The 24,879-nt window shown below is 46.5% G+C and overlaps 1 protein-coding gene across 4 annotated transcripts in view; it reads left to right on the forward strand.

Moving 5' to 3' along the window:
- Positions 1–24,879, forward strand: part of CNDP1 (carnosine dipeptidase 1) — a 62,952-nt gene that overhangs the window by 14,420 nt on the left and 23,653 nt on the right. For 3 of the 4 annotated variants that reach the window (XM_053571868.1, XM_053571870.1, XM_053571867.1), the window contains exons 2-5: positions 18,599–18,721; positions 21,566–21,715; positions 22,482–22,644; positions 24,322–24,410. In XM_053571868.1, coding sequence (XP_053427843.1) covers positions 18,599–18,721; positions 21,566–21,715; positions 22,482–22,644; positions 24,322–24,410 — 525 coding nt within the window. Of the gene's footprint in view, positions 1–10,276; positions 10,755–18,598; positions 18,722–21,565; positions 21,716–22,481; positions 22,645–24,321; positions 24,411–24,879 lie in introns of those variants that run through there. The other variant, XM_053571869.1, reaches the window with a different exon arrangement.

A 24,879-nucleotide genomic window follows, 5' to 3' on the forward strand; every position in this document is an offset into this window, starting at 1 on the left:
CTCCACAGCCACACCAGCATCTCTGGTTTTGGGATTTTGTTCTGTGGGCTTCTCTTACTGGGGTTAGGTGATATCTCAAAGTAGTTTTGATTTGCATTTCTCTGATGATTAAGGATGATGAGCTTTTTTTCATGTGTTTGTAGATCGTGCATCTGTCTTCTTTAGAGAAGTTTCTCTTCAAGTCCCTTGCCCACCCTGAGATGCAATCACGTGTTCTTTTCTTGCTAATACGTTTGCGTACTCTGTGGATTCTGATTATTAGACCTTTATCGGAGGTATAACCTGCAAATATTTTCTCCCATTCTGAGGGCTGTCTGCTTGCTTTACTTACTACATTCTTGGCTGTGCAGAAGCTTTTTAGTTTGATCAGGTTCCAGTAGTGTACTTTTGATACTGCTTCAATTGCCTGGGGAGTCCTCCTCATAAAATATTAATCCAGGCTGATTCCTTCAAGAGTTTTCCCTGAACTTTCTTCAAGTATTTTTATAGTTTTGTGTCTTAAGTATGAATCTTTTATCCAGTGAGAGTCTATCTTAGTTAATGGTGAAAGGTGTGGGTCCAGTTTCAGTCTTTTACAGATCGCCAGCCCGTTCACCCAATGCCATTTGTTAAATAGGGAATCTTTTCCCCACTGAATGCTTTTAATTGGCTTGTCAAAGATCAGATAATGGTAAGTAGCTGGATTCATCTCTTGATTCTCTATTCTGTTCCAGACATCTACTTCTCTGTTTTTGTGCCAATACCATGCTGTTTTGATCACTATTGATTTATAGTACAGTCTCTGGTCTGGTAGCATGATTCTTCCTGCTTTGTTTTTATTGCTGAGTAATGTTTTGGCTATTCGAGGTTTTTTTCTGATTCCATATAAAATGAAGTATTATTTTTTCAAGATCTTTAAAATATGACAATGGAGCTTTAATAGGAATTGAATTAAAATTATATATTGCTTTGGGTAGTATAGAAATTTCAACAATGCTGATTCTTCCCAGCCAAGAGCATGGTATGTTTTTCCATTTGTTAACATCTTCAGCTATTTCTTTTCTTAAAGTTTCATAGTTCTCTTTGTAGAGATCTTTCATGTCCTTTGTTAGGTATACTCCCAAATATTTCATCTTCTTTGGCACTAATGTGAAAGGAATAGAGTCCTTGACTGTGTTTTCAGCTTGGTTATTGTTGGTATGTATAAAGGCTACAGATTTGTGGGTGTTGATTTTGTAGCCTGAGACATTGCTGTATTCCTTGATCACTTCTGAAAGTTTTATAGTAGAATCCCTAGTGTTTTTCAGATATACGATCATATAATCTGTGAAGAGTGAAAGTTTGATCTCTTCTAACCCTATGTGGATACACTTGAACGCCTTTTCTTCCCTAATTGCAATGGCTAAAACTTCCATTACAATGTTAAATAGCAATGGAGACAATGGGCAACCTTGCCTGGTTCCTGATCTAAGTGGAAATGATTTCAATTTAACTCCATTCAATACGATATTGGCTGTGGGTTTGCTGTAGATGGCCTCTGTTAGTTTAAGAAATGTCCCTTCTATACCAATATTCTAAAGTGTTCTGATCATGAAAGGATGCTGGATATTATCAAAAGCTTTTACTGCATCAATTGAGAGAATCATATGGTCTTTATTTTTTAGTTTGTTTGTGTGCTGAATTACACTTATAGATTTGTGTATATTGAACCAGCTTTGAGACCCTGGGATAAATCTCACTTGGTCATGGTGTATAATTTTTTTGATGTGTTGTTGGATTCTGTTCGTTAGGATTGAGTATTTTTGCATCAATATTCATTAGTGATATTGGTGATATTTACTTTTCTTGTCGGGGCTTTCCCTGGTTTAGGGATCAAGGTTATGTTTGCTTTGTAGAATATGTTGGGTAGTGTTCCTTCTTTTTCTATATTTTGGAAGAGGTTTAGTAATATAGGTACTAGTTCTTCTTTAAAGGTTTGGTAGAATTCTGATGTAAAGGCATCTGGTCCTGGGCTTTTCTTTTAGGGAGATTTTGTATAGTTGATGCTATTTCAGAACGTGATATAGGCCTGTTCAACATTTCCACTTCGTATTGCTAAGTCTTGGTAGGTGGCATACTTCCAGGTATTGGTCAATTTCTTTCTGATTTTCATATTTCTGAGACTAGAGTTTCTTATAGTATTCATTAAGGATTTTTTGAATTTCTGAGGGGTCTGTTGTTTCATCATTACCATTTCTGATTGATGCAATTAGAGATTTTACTCATTTTTTCCTGGTTAGGTTGGCCAAAGGTTTATCTATTTTATTGATCTTTTCAAAAAACAAACTTTTGGATTTATTGATCTGTTGTATAATTCTTTTGTTTTCAATTTCATTTAATTCTGTTCTGATTTTGGTTATTTCTTTTCTTCTGCTGGGTTTGGTGTTGGAGTGTTTTTCCTTCTCCAGTTGCTTGAGATGTCCCATTAAGTTATTAACTTCCTCTCTTTCCATTTTCTTGAGGAAGGCTAGCAGTGCTATAAGTTTTGCTCTTAGGACTGCCTTTGCAGTATCCCAGAGGTTCTGGTAATTTGTGTCTTCATTGTTGTTTTGTTCCAAAAATTTGGTGATTTCTTTCTTAATCTCGTCTATAACCCACCTATCCTTCAGCATAAGGTTGTTTAGCTTCCATGTTTTTGTATAGGTATGCAGGTTCCTGTTGTTATTGAGTTCAACTTTTGTTCCATGATGGTCTGAGAAGATGCAAGGAGTAATTTCTATTATTTAAATTTACTGAGGTTAGATTTGTGGCCTAGGATGTGGTCAATTTTGGAGTATGTTCCATGGGCTGATGAGAAGAATGTGTATTCAGTTTTGTTGGGATGAAATCTTCTGTATATGTCTGTTAAGTCCAGATGTTGAATGGTTAAGTTTAAATCTAAGATTTCTTTGCTTAACTTCTTTTTTTTTTTTTTTTTTTTTTTTTGTAGAGACAGAGTCTCACTTTATGGCCCTGGGTAGAGTGCCATGGCCTCACACAGCTCACAGCAACCTCCAACTCCTGGGCTTAAGCGATTCTCTTGCCTCAGCCTCCCGAGTAGCTGGGACTACAGGCACCCGCTACAACGCCTGGCTATTTTTTAGTTGCAGTTTGGCCGGGGCCGGGTTTGAACCCGCCACCCTCGGTATATGGGGCCGGCGCCCTACCCACTGAGCCACAGATGCCGCCCTGCTTAACTTCTTTTTGGAGGATCTATCCAGCACTGCTAATGGGGTGTTAAAATCTCAAACTACTATGGAACTAGAGGAAATCAAGTTGCTCATGTCTGTTAGAGTTTCTCTTATAAATGGAGGGGCATTCTCTTTGGGTGCATAAATATTAATAATTGAGATCTCATCATATTATTACCTTTAACACATATGAAGTGTCCATCCTTATCCTTCCTTATTTCGGTTGGTTTAAAGCCTATTGCGTCTGCGAATAGGATTGCAACGCCTGCTTTTTTCTGCTTTCCATTTGCCTGGAGTATAGATGACCATCCTTTCACCTTGAGTCTAAATTTGTCTTTTAATGTAAGATGCGATTCTTGTATGCAGCAGATATCTGGCTTGAGTTTTTGTATCTAGTCAGCCAACCTGTGCCTCTTCAGAGGACAATTTAAACCATTCACATTAATTGAGAATATTGATAAGCCTTTTGAGAGTCTGGTGGACATTTTTAATCCTTTTGCGACTGTGGAAGTTGGAATTTGATCAAAATTTTCTGGGTGGGTTTACTTTTGTGGTGGAGGATTACACTAGTCTTTATGGAAGATAGGTCTGAGAATATCCTGGAGAGCTGGTTTAGTTATGGCAAATTTCTTCAATATGTGAATGTCATTGAAGTATTTAATTTCTCCGTCATAAATGAAACTCAGTTTAGCTGGATACAGGATCCTGGGTTGAAAGTTATTTTGTTTTAGGAGATTAAAAGTCGATGACCATCCTCTTCTAGCTTAAAAGGTTTCAGCAGAGAGATCTGCAGTTATTCTAATATTCTTGCCCTTGTAGGTGATGGCTTTCTTTCATCTGGCTGCTTTCAAAATTTTCTCCTTCATATTAACTTCAATGAAATTGATTATGATGTGTCTGGGGGATGTCTTATTTGTGTTGAGTCGTGCTGGAGTTCTAAAACTGCTATCTGAATTTCAGAATCTCTTGGCATGTCTGGAAAGTTCTCATTCATAATCTCATGGAGAAGAGACTCTGTGCCTTGTGAAGCTACTTCATCGCTTTCGGGTATCCCTATAAGACGAATATTGGTTTTCTTTGAATTATCCCAGAGCTCTCTCAGAGAGTGATCTGCTTTTGTCCTCCATTTCTCTTCCTCTTTGAGAGTTTTGGAGCATTCAAAAGCTTTGTCTTCAATGTCAGAAATCCTTTCTTCTGCTTGCTCCATTCTGTTACTGAGGGATTCTACTGTGTTTGTCAGATCTTTGAGGGCTAAAACTTGTTGTCTCAATGTGTCAAAATCTTTGGTCATTTGGTCTTTGAATTCATTGAATTCTTGAGATACTTTTGGGTTATTGCTTGGAATTCTAATTCGATCTTATTTGCTATCCAGGTTTTGAATTCGATTTCTGACATCTCTGCTATTTGTTTGTACATGGGATCTTGTACTGTGTCTGCCCCATTGATCCTTGGGGGAGTTGATCTACTCTGACTATTCATATTGCCAGAGTTTTTCTGTTGATTTTGCCTCATGATTGTTTCTCACCATTGCCTCTGGCCATCCTCAGAGTTGGGGAGGTGTTTCTCCACCAGCAGGATTACTCTGTTGTTGCTGGATCTTTGTAGGGAGTGACCCTGTGTAGTTCCTCTGGGGCTGCCCCAGCCAGGGAGTTCTGGTTGTGGAAGCAGCTCCAGAGTGTGACACACCCAGATCCAGCTACAGGGCAGGAGGTGGTGTGCACAGTTCTGGGAGTGCCTTGTGCCCAGTGACTTTGGCACAGTGAGCCCAAGGCTCTAGCAGTCTCTGGCCAGGAGAAGGGCTCTGCACAGGGGCAGGGAGGGCCCCAGAGGGCACACGGCTACCAGAGTTCCTGGCCACACAAGCAGGCCGGTGTTGAGGCAGGGAGGGTACAGGAGGGAGAATGCAGGTTTGCGTCACTCCCATAGTTCCTGGTCAGGGTATGCAGAGGCCCGGCGGGCACCGGTCGCAGGTCGGGGTCATGGCGCAGCTCTTATGGTGGTCTGGGTGGCACCAAGCCCAGGAGTTTGAGGTTGCTATGAGCTGTGACACCACGGCACTCTACCCAGGGCAACAGCCCGAGGCTCCAGTGTGCCAAAACTGGTCTCACTCTGCCCCTGATGGTTAAGGCTGTAAGGCATCTCAGTCCTCACCTTTAGGCTGCTCAGTCATTAGGTTACTAGCTCCTGCCTGATCCTTGCTCTGTGACCCTGAGGGCAGAGCTTGCCAGGGCATTTCTCCACAGTGGCTCCCTGCAGCCCACAGCCAAAGACTATTAACTCCGTCCAGCTCAGCGGCTCAGTCTGGGGCCCTAGACAATGCCCAAAGTTCTCTACCCACCTGCTCAAGCTCTCCCCAAAGGCCGTTCAACTGAGTGCCAAGTCCAAAAACACCAAAACAGTTCACAGGTTAAGGCCTTTCTGGTTTGCAGTCTCAGTGCTGCTTGTACTTATGGCTGCCGGCGGGATTAGGTCAATCTGACACACACAAGCACTTGCCAGTTTTCCACTGTTTTTGTCCTCATCCTGGGGTCCAGAAGTCCCTTGCTGACTCCCTGTATCCTCAAAGGGATGATTGTAGGCAGATCCCACCAGCCAGAGATGCCTGGAGTCTTATCTCCCCAGACTCACCATGCCCTGTTGCAGGGAGGCTGTTACTCAACCATCATCTTGGATTAACCTCTCAAAATGATTTTGATTTGCATTTCTCTGATTAAGGATTACGAGCATTTTTTCTTTTTCTTTTTTTTTTTTTTGTAGAGACAGAGTCTCACTGTACTGCCCTCGGTAGAGTGCCGTGGCGTTACATGGCTCACAGCAACCTCTAACTCTTGGGCTTACGCAATTCTCTTGCCTCAGCCTCCCGAGTAGCTGGGACTACAGGCGCCTGCCACAACGCCCGGCTATTTTTTTGTTGCAGTTTGGCCGGGGCTGGGTTTGAACCCGCCACCCTCGGCATATGGGGCCAGCGCCCTACTCACTGAGCCACAGGTGCCGCCCTACGAGCATTTTTTCATGTGTCTGTAGGCCACACACCTGTCGTCTTTGGAGAAATTTCTCTTCAAGTCCCTTGCCCACCCTGAGATGGGATCATTTGTTCTTTTCTTGCTAATACATTTGAGTTCTCTGTGGATTCTGGTAACTAAACCTTTGTTAGAGACACAACCTGCAAACATCTTCTCTCATTCTGAGGCTTGTCTGCTTGCTTTACTTACTGTGTTCTTGGCTGTGCAGAAGCTTTTTAGTTTGATCGTATCCCAGTAATGTATTTTTGGTGTTGCTTCAATTGCCCGGGGAGTCCTCCTCATAAAATATCCTCCTAGGCCGATTTCTTCAGGTGTTTTCACTGCACTTTCTTCTAGTATTTTTATAGTTTCATGTCTTAAGTTTAAATCTTTAATCCAGCGAGGGTCTATCTTAGTTAATGGTGAGAGGTGTTGGTTCAGTTTCAGTCTTTTACAGGTTCCCAGCCAGTTCACCCAGCACCATTTGTTAAATAAGGAATCTTTTCCTCCACTGATGTTTTTACATTGGCTTATCAAAGATCAAATAACGCTAATACCAATAATTTCTCACTCTTTTGTGACCCAACGCTTTCTACTATTTCTTTCAAGTGATCTTTGCACTTAACTCTTGTTTCTAGCTAGGAATAAAAGCTTGCTTTATTGGACACTAATGAAATGGCATTCACTGGGCAATCAGTTCCAGGAGGAGCACTTTGCACATGGAAGCCTTCCCCTTACTGCCCAAATCAGAAGCCCATCCTGCCCTGCTGCATTTACTTCACAGCAGGAAGCTGTTCTGAGAAAAACACTAGAACCTTGTCTGATTTAGAAAAGGCAGAACTTACCATGCGGCACTCCTTAGCTAAAGAGAATGAGCCAATACAGTGTTTCTTCCTTTTTTTTTTTTTTTTTTTTCAATTTGGTCGGAGGCTGTGTCTCCCCTACTCAGGCTGGAGTGCAGTGGTGCCATCATAGCTCACTGCAACCTTGAACTCCTGGACTCAAGCAATCCTCCTGCCTCAACCTCCCAAAGTGCTAGGATTAAAGCTGTGAGCCACTACACCTGGTCTCAGTGAGCTATTCTGACCTGAAAGAACATTTAGCTTTCCATTTCCATGTTCCTTAGGGAAAGTCAAGTACATTCTGTTCTTGTCACTTTTATGATATGTGGGTTAGAAAAAGTCATGCTGGAAATGTTCAGGATCCTTCAATGACACAGTATTATTAATTATGAGAATATAGGCTAAGCTGCTGTAACCAAATGACAGCGGCTTCCACAGAATGGGTTTATGTGTTTGTCCTGCATACAGATGTCTAAGTCTGTGCAGGAAGTGCAGAGCTGATGTAGGTGCTCCTCCATCATTTGGGACCCAGGCTGCTTCTACCATGCAGATCTTCTGTCCTCAGGTTCATCCCATGGTCTATGCACCAGCTCCTGCTGAAGCAGCCAGTGGGAAGGAGGTTAGGGAGGGCAAAGCATGGTCCTTCCCTTTAAGGACACGATCCAGAATTCAAAGTCTTGTCTCCTGCTATCTAGACAGCAGTCACCTGGCCACCCCACTGTAGGAGAGGATAAGAATGTGCCCAGCTAAAGATCCTATGTAGGAAAGGGAGAACAGATAATAGAGGACAATAGTTAGCTTTTCCCAAATTGGAATTCCACTTTTAAGATCCCCTATTACACCCCAGTTATACCATGACATATGTCCCAAGAAAACTGAATAGAAAAAAATTTTTAAGAAACAAAAGGCATCCAAATTAGGAAAGCAAAAAGTAAAATTGTCTCTGTTAACAGATGACATGATCTTATGTATAGAAAACTATAAAAAAACTACCAAGAAACTCTTAGAATTAATAAACAAATTCAGTAAAGTTGCAGGATACAAAGCAACATACACAATTCAGTTGCATTTCCATACAGTAAAAACTATCCCCCCTGGCTTGGCGCCTGTGGCTCAAGCAGCTAAGGCACCAGCCACATACACCTGAGCTGGTGGGTTGAAATCCAGCCTGGGCCTGCCAAACAATGATGGCTGCAACCAAAAAATAACTGGGCTTTGTGGCAGGTGCCTGTAGTCCCAGCTACTTGGGAGGCAGAGGCAGGAGAATCGCTTGAGCCCAGGAGTCAGAGATTGCTGTGAGCTGTGATGCTATGGCACTCTAGCCAGGACGACAGCTTGATGCTCTGTCTCAAAAAAAAAACTATCCCCCCCCCAAATAGAAAAATGATTCCATTTACACTAGCATTAAAATAATAAAATACTCAGGAATAAATTTAACAAGGTAAAAGAATCTGTATGCAAAATGATTCCATGTACAAAAAAATTATATAACTTTGATGAATGTAGTTGAAGATACAAATAAATGGAAATCTATCGCGTGTTCATGGATTAGAAGAATTAATATTGTTACACTGTCCGTACTACCCAAAATGATCTATAGATTTAATGCAATCCCTATCAAAATTCCAATGGCATTTTTCATAGAAATAGAAAAAACAGTAAAATATTATTTAGCCACATAAAGAGGGAAATTCTGTCACTGGAGAGATCAGAAATGATTGTGGAGGACAATATGGTAAGTGAAATTGAGCTAGATGCAGAAAGACAAATACCATTAAATCTCACTCTGGTCTGGGATCTAATATCAAACTCACATAGACAGTAAAACAGTGATCGCTAGAGCCTGTTTGGAGGTAGTAGTGGGAGATGAGATGTTCATCAAAGCGCACAAACTTTCAGTTACAAGATAAGTTCTTGGAATTTAACGTATAGCACAGGTGATGAAGATGTTTTAATTGATTTGATGTAATAACATATGTTCTCATTGATTCCATTATCACATTTTACAAATTGAACATGCAGTTTTTATTTGGCAAATACTTTTTAAAAAGAATATGTGAAAGGTATAAGAAAGACTCAGAACATACTCTGTTTACTTCTTTTTCAGAAAATATTTCACCACCTGTCCTGAAGCTTTAGCAAGCAAAGCTGGTCAGTTGGCATTCACAGCTGTCTTTCACCTCTGCACTATTTTGCAATCAAAATGCCACTGTGGACTGTCTCTGGGCTCACAGTGCAACCTGGTACAGATGTTCTCTGTGGGCTGTGGCACCTGTCTGTCTTATACAGGTGAGGGGCTGGCTTCACAGTTGCACCCTCAGGCCTGACCCCAGCTCCCCACTGGAATCCAAGGCACCACAGGAGAGCCCCCAGCCTCTTCATCACAAGGCTCTGACACATGCCCTGGCACCCTTCTGCTCTCCCCAGGATACTCGGGGCCATGTCCAAAGGCCCAAGTCCCAGCTGGAATGCTGGGGTACATGTGAAGTGGGATAAGCCCCACTTTCCCTATCTGTAAGAAGAGAAAGTTGCAATGTAACAGATTTTCAATCCTGACTATACTCAAACCCCCTTTCTTCCCTCCAACTGCAGTAGATAGAGACTCGGGCACTGCCCTGCAGAAGGTCAGACTTTGTGGCTGGAGGCCTTGGGCAGGCTGATAGGAGGAAGGTCAGTGTCCCCCAGGGAGGATTTGCCGGAAGACCCTGCTGGGACTCATGTCCAGGGATACAGATTTCTGTCCAGCTGTGCTTTGAAAGATCTCTAAGTGACTAGGAGGCTCACAGCCTGTTACAGGTTGAAATGTATCTCCCACCCCTGCCACCAAAATTCATGTGTTGCCATCCTTAACCTTAGGATATCAGAATGTTGCCTTATTTGGAGATAAGGTCCCTGCATATGTGATCACTTAAATAAGGATAGTCCTATGGGAATTGGGTGGGCTCCTAATCCGGCATGCATGTGTCCTTACAAGAGGGGAAAATCTAGACACACACACAAACACACGCATGCAGGGAAAACACAATGTGGAGGGGGAGTTGGAGGCAAAGGACATAGAGATGTTTCCACATGCCACGGAAGGCCAAAGATGACTCACAACCACCAAAGCTAGGGGAGAGGCCTGAGCCTCCGAAGGAACCAGCCCTGCGACCCCTTGATCTCAGACTTCTAGTGAGACAATAAATCTGTGTTGTTTAAGCTTCCAAGTTTGAGATACTTCATTACAGCAGCCCCAAGAAGCCAACACCCCATCCATGATGTCCCTCACAAGAGCCCAGGGTGACAGCCTACGTGGGGGCGTGTGGCCCGAGGTGAGCCGTGCCTGTTCCACCCTGCTCTGCCAGCTTCCTCTCAGTGGTGACATCCGCACACGAGCACCATGAAGTGCCCAGGGAGTTGCAGCCAAGCCAGGCCAGCCACTGGCCTTTGGTGACATCATATGACTTCCAGGCCACTGCCTCATCCCTTATCTGCATGCCCCGTTTCTTCCTTCACAGTCAAATGGAATGGTTGGCTCTGAAGCATCTTTGTTTTCTGTGTGAATAGACTCACTGTCTTGCCTCATCTTCCTTCTGCGGCACCGGGTAGGCTGGGGCACAGCAGATGCTCAACATGGCTGGGTCTCACCCTTGATGAGACTTCCTGCCACAGGATTTTGGAAGTTGAACAGTTGCTAGAGGCTTCGGAACTCCAGCCCAATGGATCCCAAACTCGGCAGGATGGTGAGTAAGACCTTCAATGTTTAGAGTCCCTGGGTCTGAGAGCTGGACTCGGTGATTGCCTGTGCTGAGGCAGCCAGCCACGTGCCCAGCGTGACTACCACTTAGCATGTTCTTACCTGCTCATTGGTTCAGCCCTAGGGATGTGGTCTTTTGAATGACTTTATCAGGAAGGGCTTTTGGGTGGTTGTGCTTAAAAACAATTAAATAATGGCATTTTTCATGAGCTCTGTCATATTAAAATTTTTTTCGATTATTTTTCTCTTTTAAAAAAATGAGCTTGTGGGCGGCGCCTGTGGCTCAGTGAGTAGGGTGCCGGCCCCATATGCCAAGGGTGGCAGGTTCAAACCCAGCTCCGGCCAAACTGCAACAAAAAAATAGCCGGGCGTTGTGGCAGGTGCCTGTAGTCCCAGCTGCTTGGGAGGCTGAGGCAAGAGAATTGCGTAAGCCCAAGAGTTAGAGGTTGCTGTGAGCCATGTGAAGTCATGGCACTCTACCCGAGGGTGGTACAGTGAGACTCTGTCTCTACAAAAAAAAAAAAAAAATGAGCTTGCATCCCAGAAGATTCTGCCCCAATAATGGTGACCACAGACAGCGTGATGTTAGTCCTGGGCACAGGTCTCTGGGTTTGATGAGCTTGGGAGGGCCACCTGGACAAATCCCCCAGGCCTCTACTCCGCCCAGCTGCTGCCTCTGCTCCTGCCAACAAACAGGCAGTGACATTTGGCTGTGCTGCTGTGTTTTTGCCTATCCCCGGAATGCTTGGGAAGTAAAATTCTTGAACTGTCTATTTCTATTATGAACACACACATGCAAAAGAGAAATTTTCAGGATTTTGTAGGTGGTTGATACTTAGAAGACCCTAAAAGGAAGTATTAAAAGAAGTACATGTGGAGTGGCGCCTGTGGCTCAGTGAGTAGGGCGCCGGCCCCATATGCCGAGGGTTCAAACCCAGCCCCGGCCAAAGTGCAACAAAAAAATAGCCAGGCGTTGTGGTGGGCGCCTGTAGTCCCAGCTGCTTGGGAGGCTGAGGCAAGAGAATCACATAAGCCCAAGAGTTAGAGGTTGCTGTGAGCTGTGTGACGTCATGGCACTCTACCCGAGGGCGGTACAGTGAGACTCTGTCTCTACAAAAAAAAAAAAAAAGAAGTACATGCCAGATTCAAGGGTGGAAACACAGTAAGAGAGTAGACGTCAGGTTGTAGAGTGAGGCGAACTCACCTTGCAGACCCTGAGGTTTCTCCTTCATGGCGTGAATTTGCCACTCTGAGAGAAAAAGCTCCCAGCCCACTGCCTGGCCACACTTTCTGTTGATACGTTAATTCCATTGCCTTTTATCTAATGCAAAGAGAGAAAAAAGAATCAAAGTCTATTCATGGGACCTTGAACCCCAACTGGCACAAACTGTTTTTTTTTTAATATGTTACGTATTAGATAACAACAGCTAGAGTGGATCCTGGTTACAGCCCAGCAGAACTGGGTGAGGTTCAGGGTCTAGTCTGTGGGAACGGGTGGGTGCTGTGTCCTTGGCACTCACTGTCCTAGCAAGGCATGCATGGCCAGCATTCTTGCAGCGTGGGCGCAGCCATGTGCCTCCTGTGTGCTGAGTCAAAGGCAACACCTGGATGTGCCCTTGAGGACAGGGAAGTCTCTCGGGGGGAATGAACTTGGACATCATCATATTTTCCCCACATTTTTTTTTTTAATTCTTACCAAAAGCATTCTTCTTCTTCTTCTTTTTTCTTTCTTTCTTTTTTTTTTTTTTTTTTTGAGACAGTCTCACTATGTCAACCTCTGTAGAGTGCTGTGGCATCACAGGTCACAGCAACCTCAAACTCTTGGCCTTAAGTTATTCTCTTGCCTCGGCCTCCCAAGTAGCTGGAACTATAGGCATTTGCCACAATGCCCAGCTTTTTTTTTTTTTTTTTGCAGTGGTCGTTGATATTTAGCAGGCCCAGGCCGGGTTCAAACCTGCCAGCCAGGGTGTATGTGGCCAGTGCTGTAACCACTGTATTTCAGGTGCCAAGCCCAAAAGAAACATTCTTGGGCAGTGCCTGTGGCTCAAGGGAGTAGGGTGCCAGCCCTATATGCCAGAGGTGGCGGGTTCAAACCCAGCCTCAGCCAGAAACTGCAAAAAAAAAAAAAAAAAAAAAATTCTTATTAAAAAGAGCAGAACTTCTAGTGACTGAATACAAAAGGCAAAGGACCATTGACAGGGAGGTGAGGAGACTCCTGTCTCCCCAGCTGCCGTTTGCTCCCTTTCTCATAAAACACCACACTTGGTCTGTTTCCTTCAGTCTTTCGTGTAAATAGTTTTGGGAAGAAACCCAGGAATTTGCGATTTTCAAGTGCAAAATTCAATTTTTTTTTTGTATATTTGCAGATATGTACAACTGTCACCACAATCCATGTTTGACCTTTTTGATCACCTCCTGGAAATGCCACACCTGTTAGCTGTAACTCTCCTCCACCCTTCCCCACATCATCCCCATGCAGGAACCGGCCCATTTTGTGTCTCCCTAGATTTCCCTACTCTGGGCTTCTATGCGAATGTGTCATACGAGAGGTGGCCTTTTGTACCTGGCTTCTTCAGCTTAACGATGTTTTAAAGGTCTGTTCATGTCGTGGCAGGTGTCAGCATGTCAGCCATTCTCATGGCCAAGTGACATTTTGTGCCGTGGATACAGTACGTCTTGTTAGTTCCCTTGTCTGTTGATGGACACTGGATTGTTTCCATCATTTGGCTATAATGAGTAATGCCCCGTTTGGGGGCAGAAACACATGTTTCATTTCCCTTGGGTACATGCCTAGACGTGTCCTTGCTGGGCAGTGTGGTAACTCCACGTTCAACTGTTTGAGTAGCCGCCAGCCTGTTTTCCACAGCGGCTATACCACTGCACCTTCCCACCGGCAGTGATGAGCTTCCCCTTTCTCCACATCCTCGCCAGCACTGGTCACCCGACTCTGTGATTGTAGCCACCTGAGTGGGTGGGAAGTGGGATCTTGTTGTGCTTTGACTTGTTTTCCCTGATGGCTAATATTGTTGAGCACTTTTTCATGTGCTCATTGGCCAAGGAGTCTACATTGTTAACAATGACCCTCTGTCCCACCCCTACTCAAGGAATTCTGGCAGGTGGGTTCCACCCATCACTCTTGCAAAGCATTTCCAAGTTCAACCATGAAAAGTCCCCCTGGAGTTTTCTTGGCTTATCCAGGATGTGTCTCTTGCTCCAAGATTCTGAACCTAAGCCTGGCCCTTATTTCATTTAGGGCTCAGCTTGTTCCTAACTAATCAGTTCCTACATGGATTTGCACAAGACAGGATCTGGGTTTCCCAAGCAGGCTATCAAAGCTAAACAAGTGACAGATTGTGACCAGAAAACACACCGACATTAGCGGAGAAAAGGCACAACAAGAAGGCAGATTTTCCCCCTTCCCCATTCAGCGGGGACTTGGCTAAGGAGGTCCATAGCTGTTTATTCCTACCAGCATATAGTTCTTTGTATTAATAGACTTCCTACTCACTATAAGGGGATGTAGGCTTTGGCCAGAGCTTGGCTTCCCCTAGTAGGCCTGGGCTGGCTTTCTCTCCCTGGAGCTGGTCTTGCCCATCATCTCACAGGGGATCTGAGGACACTGACAGTGCCAGTGATGCTGAAACAGGTCACCCTGTGCATAAGGTAACTGACCCTTCCTTGGCCAGCCCTGCTTCCCTGCAGCCAAGCTCAGAAGATTCTCCTGTGGCATCCTGGCTCTTACAGGACATACCTGTATTCCAATACCCAGATACTACCAGGAGCCCATGGCTTGCTGAGGGGGCATTTCTTTTTTTTTTGAGACAGAGCCTCAAGCTGTTGCCCTGGGTAGAGTGCTGTGGCATCGCAGCTCACAGCAACCTCCAACTCCTGGGCTCAAGTGATTCTCCTGCCTCCGCATCCCAAGTAGCTGGGACCACAGGTGCCCGCCACAATGCCTGGCTATTTTTTGGTTGCAGCCATCAGTGTTGTTTGGCGGCCCGGGCTGGATTGAACCTGCCAGCTCAGGTGTATGTGGCTGGCGCCTTAGCCGCTTGAGCCACAGGCGCCGAGCCTGAGGGGGCATTTCTTGGCTGGTGCTGAGAGTCTGGCTCCTCGAGAGTCCTCGGGGGGAGGGAGAAGGGGTCATGAGGGTGGATCAGCCTCCATCATCCCAGTCTCAGCACAGAGCTCCTGCCCCAGAAGGGAATGAGGTGTGTTCTCTAAGGATGGAGCCCGGATCTGTATGTTTAGTTTCACTGTTTCTGTGCAGATAGGAGAAACAGTGGAGCAGGGGACTTGAACCCTAAAGCCCTCTCTGGCCTGTCGCAGCCCTGAACACAGAACCGTTGGTAGCTTCCACACAAGAGGAGGCAAGGGACCTCTGCCCACTCTCCCCTGCCCACTCTGTCCCCAAAGCACCTCTCCCCTGCCCCACAATGCTCCAGTGTCCAGGGCCTCAATTGCTCTTTCAAGTAGTTACAGTCCCCCCTCCCAAGCGCCTTGGACGGAATAGAGGCGCCTTTCATGGTGCACACAGCCCAGAGAGGATGCACAGTCAGCTTCTAGCAGCCAGCCACACATGAACTTGGGGACACTGTCTCCTGTTGGCCCCTGGAAGGAGTGGGATTCAGACTGCCCCAGGGGAATTGGGGCACACTGTGAAGAGGAGAGAAACAGCATTAAGAGGAAATATACACAAATGGGGGTCCCCAAAGATGGTAGGTTGGGGGATAACCCTTGCTCCAATGCCCTTGGGACCCCAGAGTTGGTGGTGCTCACAGGAGCCCTGTGTTTACACTTCCCAGTTTCACAGAGTGCTCAGGGCAGATGAGTTACCCAACCTGGCACCTTACACTGCAGGTCACAGGCTCATATGGCTGCACTGCACTGGGGCACTCACCCGGGGCCAAGTCCCTGCTGACAGTGCAGGGTTCGGGTCTAGGGCTCGTGTCAGGGCCACTGTGATCGACACTCCCTCACCCTGGTCCCAGAGGCTGAGGCTATCCTGCATACGGACACCGGTTCCTTTTAAGGTGCAGTGAACAGTGCGTGCAAGCTTTAAGCGAGCTCTGCGCATCTTCACCCCAACCCCGCTCCCATGCTGTTTGGGGACGTTCGCACCAGGTGGCATTTTCTGTGGAGCCTGGCACTGGGCCAGGCTGTGAGGACATTGCCTTCCAGGAGGTGAATGATTGTAGGGTCAGCATCAGTTCACTCTTAAAACTCCCCATCCACTTCAAACAAAGAAATTATGCATAGTTCAGAATTTTAATCACAAAGACACTGGCTCTAAAACATAATAAATATCCCAGAAAACAAAACCACACAAGTGAAGTGAGCCAAGCCCAAAGCCTCCCTGGACTCCGAGTCTGAAGTAAGCCTCGGCGGGGAGGGAGGCTCCTGTAGAGAAGTCGGAAACAAGAGCAGCCCATCAGCCCGGAGGCAGCTGGGAGCCCTTCAGAGGGAGCACAGCCCTGCAACACCCTGATACAGGACCTCCAGCCTCCAGAACCATCAGAGAATAAACTTCTATGGGGTTTACCGTGCTTGGTTCCAGCAGCCTTGGGAAACTGACATAAAGGGATAGAAAAGTCCCGCCCACTCCTGGACACGGCCCTTCTGCTTGAATTTCCACTGGTTGAACTTTGGCTCCCGTCAAAAGGAGCCTGAGGTGCTATCCCACCAGGCTGCAGAGGCCGGAAGCCATCCTTCCCTTCACCTACCGACCTTGTCGCCCACCATCAAGGATAGCTAAAGCTTCAAAATTACAACAGTTTTGCTGCCAGCTGGAGGTTTTATAAGACAATGCTTAAAAGGGTGTCTAGGCCCATAGCCATATCTCCTAAAGTTTAGAACCTAAACATACTGGACATGCACCTAGTGTGGGTTTTAACATCCCTGTGAGATTGAATACCTGTGCTGCAAATGTCACAAAGAGTACAGAAACAAAATACTGTCAAAAGTATTAATCACCCTTCTCCTGAAATGAAAGCCATCCACCACAGCCATGTGATGAGGAAGAGAAAGGGGCTTGCTCTACTTGGTGGCCACATGGCCAGAAGGTTCCCAAGGATAGCAATGGTTTATGATTTGGTTTTTAGTACAGTTTTAGAACATTTCCATCCCCCAGAAGAAACTCATTAGCAGTGGCTCCCGTCTCCCCCTTGTGATCAGCAGCCTACTTCCTGTCCCTGTAAACTTTCACGTCCCTGGTCGCCCCTGGCTGCCGCGTCTCTTGCTCACTTTGCTGCAGGGTCTGTACTTGGCACCTCGTCACTGGTCCGGGGAGCACAGGCCGGGGGTCAGAAGAAGAGCGCCGACGAGGGGACAGGGCTGCAGGAGTCACGGAGAGCAAGCCCAGGGTGGGGAGGCCCAATCGCAGATGCTGGTGGCCAGCGAGGCGGCAGGGAACCCGGAGAGGGGCAGGGTACGCCGGTGCTGGACGTCGCCAGGGGCTCCAGATACTTTCGGTCTCTCCCTCATCTTGCACACAGTGTGGTGTGCAAGGTTCCTTTTCCTTATTTCTTCTTAAAGTACTCAAATGTCAAGAGCTGGTGGGAAGAAACCCCACACACTGCCCTCAGATGGCCTTTCCTGATAAAGTGCTTAATCCTACATAGAAGTCTCTGTTTGTTTGCTTCTGGTTTCACTTCACAATTCTCTCTTCCAAACATTGCCCTGCACACCTGGGATGCCCTGGCCGGAGTGGCCCAGGAGGACACTGGGCATGCAACTGCAGTGCATCGAAGACTTGGTTTCAGGGTGGCGCCTGTGGCTCAGTGGGCAGGGCGCCAGCCTGTATACGGAGGGTGGCGGTATACGGACAAACTGCGACAAAAAACAGCCAGGCGTTATGGAGGACTCCTGTAGTCCCAGCGACTCGGGAGGCTGAGACAAGGGAATCACCCAAACCCAGGAGCTGGAGGTTGCTGTGAGCTATGACACTACAGCACTCTACCGAGGGTGACAAAGTGAGGCTCTGTCTCTTAAAAAAAAAGAAAGACTTGGGTGGCGCCTGTGGCTCAAAGGAGTAGGGCCCTGGCTCCATATGCCGGAGGTGGCGGGTTCAAACTCAGCCCCAGCCAAAAACTACAAAAAGAAAAGACTTGGTTTCAGCTGGGCGCGGTGGTTCACGCCTGTAATCCCAGCACTCTGGGAGGCTGAGGCGGGTGGATTGCTGGAGCTCAGGAGTTCAAGATCAACCTGGGCAAAATCGAGACCTGTCTCTCCTAAAAATAGCAGAAAACCTTTGGGGTAATTGTGGTGGGCACCTGTAGTCCCTGCTACTTGGGAGACTGAGGCAGGAGGATCCCTTGAGCTGAAGAGTTGGCCGTTACTGTGAGCTAGGACGTCACAGCACTCTACCCATGGTAATGATACAGGATTCCATCACCCAGGGCTAGACAGGCTAGACAGGGAGCCCCCCATTCTCTAGGCCCAGGTAAGCTCAGAAGTCAGACCCCCATTTCCAGCCACAAGCAGACTGCCTTTTTTGGGACACACCCTCTGGGCTCTGATAAGATCATGAACAAAGCAGCCTTGGATGGTTTTTTGGGTGGTTCCACCTTGGGTAGGAGCACACACCGTAATTCCCTCTCAGGGACAAAGACTGAGACCTGATCACCTGCCCTGGTGAAGGAGGAACGACATTCATTCATTTGTTAATACACTCATTTCCACCTACCAACTGCCAGCCGTGTGTAATCCTCTAGACTTAAGACCCCTAGATGAAACAGCCCACGGGGAGACTTTTTTCAAGTATGCAAAAGGTACAAAGTCTAAAAACTGGAGTGTATTTGAAACTTTCCCCCCAATGTCACCCATTCACAGGCTTCCTCTGTCCTGGCTTTGCTGCTGTTGCTGGAGGGAGGGATGTTCTCGGCCTCCCGGCCTGGGGGGCTGCTAGAGAAAGTCTTTCAACACATCCATGACCATCAGGACGAGTTTGTCCAGGTAGGAGGAGCTGCACGCGCAGGGCTTGCCTTATGCCCCTGGGTATGGGGGAAATGATTATTTGCTTGGAAATGGGGATTTTTCTTTTTTTTTTGCCTGACAACTTAATCCCTTTAAAATACCCCTGACTCCTCATTGGATTTAAATCAGCAAAAGTCTTTAGATGTTTGAAGGGACTCCTTCAGCCATGCGGCCTGGAAAGGTGCTCTCTGAACTCCCAGCACATTAGCTCTAGGGATGTTCATTTACATCAGCAAACTCTGTTGAGCTGCATCTACTCCGGCCCTTCAGGTCACCTGTGAACAATGCCACCTGGCTCCAGGTGAGGTCTTGGCAGAACTGGAAGCCAAAGAGCTCTGTACAGAGTTCAGTGGAGACATTGTTCTCCTCCTTTATAATCCTTAACACTTCATGATTCACCTGTGCACGTGGAGGGGCGGGAAGGGGGAGAGGGAGGAGGCAGGAGCTCATCCTTCCACATTCTTGCAGCTGCTGCCCCCAATTTGGCTCTCGTCCACTCCTGGGCATCTGGCCATCACCCCAACCCCCACCACATTGATGGGGTGTGTGTGCTCACAGCCAGGGACCTCTCAGGGGTCTCACTGGGCTTTTGTATCCTGAGCTCCCCCCACATGCTGCCTGGCACATTTGGGCATTTAATATATAATGTATTGGATCAACTGACCAATCTTAGCAATATTATTGTGCAAGCATTTAGATGTAAACCTTCATGTTTCCCGTTAAAGGTACAAAACTTGACATAAGGGATTTTTGAAACCTGAGAGGAGTTTACAGAATAGGCTGGAATTAGTAGGGGGTGGAGGAATGGTGCAGGTTGGGGGGCTGAGTGCTAAATATGCTGCTGGACCAAGAAGTCCATCACTTGTCCTTCAAGCCAATCAATAGAGAAGCATATAAGACATCAAGAATTTACTTTCATTTACAGAAAGCCAGCAGTTCCAAAGAATAAGCAAGGATATCTCTTCAAACAGCTGTTCTTCTCTCCTTCTTCTTTCTTTCTTTTTTATTTTTTCTTTTTGAGACAAAGTCTCAAGCTATCACCTTGGGTAGAGTGCTGTGGCGTCATAGTCCATGGCAACCTCCAATTTGGACTCAAGCAATCCTCTTGCCTCAGTTTTTCTATTTTTCATAGAGACGGAGTCTCGCTTCTGCTCAGGCTGATTTTGAACTGGTGAACTCAAGCAATCCACCGGCCTCTGCTTCCCAGAGTGCTAGGATTACAGGCATGAGCCCCTGTGCCCAGCCTCTCCTTTTCCTTTTTTAACTTTTATACTCCTACAGTAAAAGCAAGTATCAGCAATGTTATTAATCATCATAGTATATGTTAAACAGATTCTTTCTTATAGGTTACAAAGTTACACAATATCTCCTTAAAGTGGTTATATTTTTAAAACATTTTTATTCTGAACCAAATTCACAGTCACTACTTTACTAAGTTCATTACTAAGTGTACTTCATACACAGAGTCTTTGACTGGCACCATGGTCTTGAGAGCATCCAGTTTCCTAACTTTATAACAGAAGGCCTCGTATGTGAATAAACAACTCCAGATGGTGACACATGGCTCATCTGGCCCTGCCAGGGCCTATCCAGCAGTGTCCAATATGTGATGGTCATTTCAGATAACAGTGGCCACCATGGGGTCTCTTAGCCAAAATGTCTCCTTTTTCTAACTCCATCAAACAGGCCTAAATCCATTCCTGGGGAGAATTCTGTAGCGTCTGCTCTGTAAAGCACAATATTCCTTAAGGTTAAATGAATTCCTTTATAATAAACATAAAAGTACTACAACCAGGGTAGAGAGGTCCAACTCAAGTGAGTTAGAAAGAGTTTAAACCTATGAGCAGCTTGGGTTCTAACATGGGACTATGAATGATGTGGTACCAGCCAGTACTCATGGAGACCCATCTGCTGGGCGCCAAGCATGGTACTAAGTGTTGTACACACATTATCTCAGTTCATTTTTACCATAACCCTATAGTTAGTGAGTGTCACTCTCTTGTAAAGATGAGGAAACTCAGCTAAGGGGGGTTAAGGAATACACTCAAGGTCATGCAGCCGTAATGAGCAGAACAGGAGCGAAACCAAGGGTGTCCCTGCACAGTGCTGAGGTCAAGCCCAGAGGCGCAGGGAGGCCCAGCCAGGAGGTGTAAGAGCAGAGCAGGTCAAGGGAGCCTGCAGCCCCGCTGAGGCCACTGTGGGGTTAAATTGGTGTGACTTGCAATGGCCGGGAGACCTCCAGGGGTGTTTGTGGGAAGCCAGGAGTCCCAGAGAAAGCATTACCCAGTTGGGAGTCCAGCTGCTGTCCCTCTGTGCTCAATAATTAGAAACAGTAGGGGAGGGGCTCTTTTACAACTGGAACTTTACCTTGGAAGTGAGAACAATGTAATCTAAAAATGTGTGCCCTCATATTAATTTGAAATAAAAAAAAAAAAAACAGGGCGGTGCCTGTGGCTCAAAGGAGTAGGGCACCAGCCCCATATGCTGGAGGTGGAGGGTTCAAACCCAGCCCCGGCCAAAAACTACAAAAAACAAACAAACAATTACAGTGTATATATATAAAACAAAAAACAGCAAGTGGACAGTTGCCTTTCTGTGTAACCCTCATGGACCCAGGAGGAGTACAGGCCCAGGTCTTTGAGGAGACCCTTTCTTCAACCTGCCCCACCTGGTCTTCTGTGCTGACCGGCTGTCCCTGACCTCCAAGTTCTTGATTAAACCTCCGGCTGTGTGCCACTGGGCAGTGTCTGGGCGCTTGTTGCCTCCTGCCCGGAGTGGCTGTGGGGCCCCTAGTACTAATCCTTGCCTTGCTTTTCTTCCCAGACGCTTAAGGAATGGGTGGCCATTGAGAGCGACTCTGTCCAACCCCTGCCTCGGTTCAGAAAAGAGCTCTTCAGAATGATGGCCCTGGCCGCAGACAAGCTCCAACGCCTGGGAGCCAGCGTGGATTCTGTGGACCTGGGTTTTCAGCAGGTGCTGGGCAGGCTCCCTTCACCCCAAGGAGCAGCCACCTCTGGACATTAGACAGGCTGTCCTTTGGTGGTGGCAAGAGAGGGGCTCACCCTGGTCCCCAGCCAGACCCCCACCTCCTGCTTCCCCGTGAGGATAGAACATCACGCCAGGTCTCAAAGGAGACTGTGTCACTGACTAGTCACTCCGGGACTCTGGGGGCCGGGAGCATGAAGCCAGTGGGGGTGAGTGGGGGTCAGCTTACTGAAGAAGCTGCTGAGGCAGGAGGATCACTTGAACCCAGGAGTTGGAGATTGCACTGCTCATCCCTGCACACATGGTTCAAAGCTCTCTCAGATGGGCCTTTCCCTTGATTCCCATGCCTCTTCCCCAAAGGGCCCGTAGAAAGCACTGCACCCAGGCTGTCACTGAACCGGAAGTGACAGTGTCATCAAAGCTCCGGTGCAGGCTACCTTGGCCCTGACCAAGATCAGGACCAGCCTCACTTGCCAGTATTCTGTCCACCTAGTTTAAGCCAGCTGAGATCTGAGTTTTATTGACGAGCACAATTAACTCTGCTCTTTGTCAATCGTATCTAAGGAAGTACTTTACATTAATGATGTTTTATATGTTAGTTAAAAGTGTCTCCTGACACTCTTTTTAGAGAGGAAGAAAGTGCATGGGCTCTCTGAAGACCCAGGAATGACTCAGAATGGACAGGATTCCTAATGCCACATCTGAACTTCCTGGAAAAACAATATGGCATTTTGTGACCTTTATCTTTCTGCAGCTGCCTGATGGTCAGAGCCTTCCAATACCTCCCATCATCCTGGCTGAACTGGGGAACGACCCAAAGAAAGCCACAGTGTGCTTCTATGGCCACCTAGATGTGCAGCCTGCTGCCCAGGAGGACGGGTGGCTCACGGACCCTTATACACTGACGGAGGTGGACGGTCAGTGAGGTGCCAGTGTGGCAGCTCCGTGTCTGTCGGGGATGGGGCTGGCTTGCTTCCAAGCTTATGAATTTAGGACAGGATAATGTTTTCAGGCTCCAGGTCTTGTTCTATCACTAAAAATAGAGGGAGGGCCAGGCACAGTGGCTCACACCTATCATCCCAGCACTCTGGGGGGTCAAGGCAGGTGGATCACTTAAGGCCAGGAGTTTAAGATTAGTATGAGCAAGAGCAAAACTGCATCTCTACCAAAAGATAGAAACATTAGCCGGGCGTGGTGTCACACTCCTGTAATCCCAACTACTAGGGAGGCTGAGGCAGGAGGATCACTTGAGCCCAGGAGTTGGAGTGCAGTGAGCTATAATAATGCCACTGTATTCTAGCCGGGGTGACAGAGTGAGACTCTGTTGAAAAAAGAACAAAGAACGAACAGAAATGCTATTCTCGCAGTCTACTGATTGGTTCAACGAGGCTGATTTTCTTTCACTTGTGAGAGAAACTATGAACCTTTCTGCCCCTGGATGGGTGTTCCTGGGTTGTGAGGGAAGAGTCACGTATTTTTTATTTTTATTTTTATTTATTTATTTTTGAGAAAGAGCCTCAAGCTATAGTACTGGGTAAAGTGCCGTGGTGTCACAGCTCACAGCAACCTCCAACTCCTGGGCTTAAGCGAATAGTCACGTATTTTACTTTTCAGGAATAGCAAATGTCATTCACATTTTATAAAAAAATAAGAAGAAAGGTTAATAAAGATATACACATCTTTTTTTCCATTCTTTTGCTAATTGTAAAATCTCAAAATGAGAGGATATGGTGCATGACATTCTGTAAGAAATCTGTGGGTCCTTTTGATGAACTTTGGATACGACAGCTGATGTCTATTATCACATTGCTGATGGGTCATGAGTTACTCAGTAACGTGGATAGTCTCTGCATCAGATTGCTGGTCAACAATGCGTTAACATAGTGACTGTTCCCTGGTGCGTTGTTTCCCGTCTCCATCCCCAGTTGTCCCAAACCCCGCTATTTGATTCTCTCGCCTTGCCTTATCTCTCAGCTGCTTCTAATGTAGAATCACTTAGCGCTTCTAACATCGCAACACATTGTTGACTGGCAATTTTATGCGGAAACTACATTACCGGGTAATGTGTGAACAATCGGCAATGTGTTAAGGCCGATGGAATCTGTCTATTTATATCAGCTGATTTTATCTGACCAGATGATGACTATACCACGTGCATGTAAGAAATTACACTTGGCTCCGCGCCTGTGGCTCAAGCAGCTAAGGCGCCAGCCACATACATCTGAGCTGGTGGGTTCAAATCCAGTCCAGGCTGCCAAACAACAATGACGGCAGCAACCAAAAAATAGTCGGGCGTTGTGGCGGGTGCCTGTAGTCCCAGCTACTTGGGAGGTGGAGGCAGGAGAATCGCTTGGGCCCAGGAGTTGGAGGTTGCTGTGAGCTGTGATGCCACAGCACTCTACCCAGGGCGACAGCTTGAGGCTCTGTCTCAAAAAAAAAAAAGAAATCATACTCTGCAACTTCATAGGAAGACTTGTGCTTGGAATATCAGAAAGCAATGTTAAAATTATCACTCATAACACCACTTTTGTTTTTAACTCACTTAACTTGGCAGATGTGACCATGGTTTTCTGAAAATTCTCTCATTTTTAAAGGAAAACTTTACGGAAGAGGAGCCACAGACAACAAAGGCCCGGTTTTAGCCTGGATCAATGCTGTGAGCACTTTCCAAGCCCTGGAGCAAGTAGGTGACAGGTAGTTGTGTTTAGGGGCTGGGGGAGGAGCACTGCAATGTGTTTTGAGCTGCTCACTGTGCCCCAAGCAAACTGCACGTGTTCCCTCTTCTCCACACTCTCTGGAGGTGTGCTTCAATTACATCCGTTCTGCAGATGAGAAGAGGAAGGCTGGGAGGTTGATGTGCTTACCCAGAGTGACCCAGGTAGCCCCAAGGCTAATACTTGGAGGACAGATTTGAGCCTGCACTGTTAACATTAAAAAACAAAACAGCAAAACACATGAAGAGGCCTACGGGCAATGGTTCTTGTCTATAATCCCACCACTTTCGGAGGATCACTTGAGGCCAGGAGGTTTTTTTTTTTTTTTTTCCAGTTTTTGGCTGGGGCTGGGTTTGAACCAGCCACCTCCAGTATATGGGGCCATGCCCTACTCCTTTGAGCCATAGGCGCCGCCCAAGGTCAGCAGTTTAAGACCAG

The sequence above is a fragment of the Nycticebus coucang genome, chromosome 19, assembly GCF_027406575.1.
Source record: "Nycticebus coucang isolate mNycCou1 chromosome 19, mNycCou1.pri, whole genome shotgun sequence".
NCBI classification, from domain to species: domain Eukaryota; kingdom Metazoa; phylum Chordata; class Mammalia; order Primates; family Lorisidae; genus Nycticebus; species Nycticebus coucang.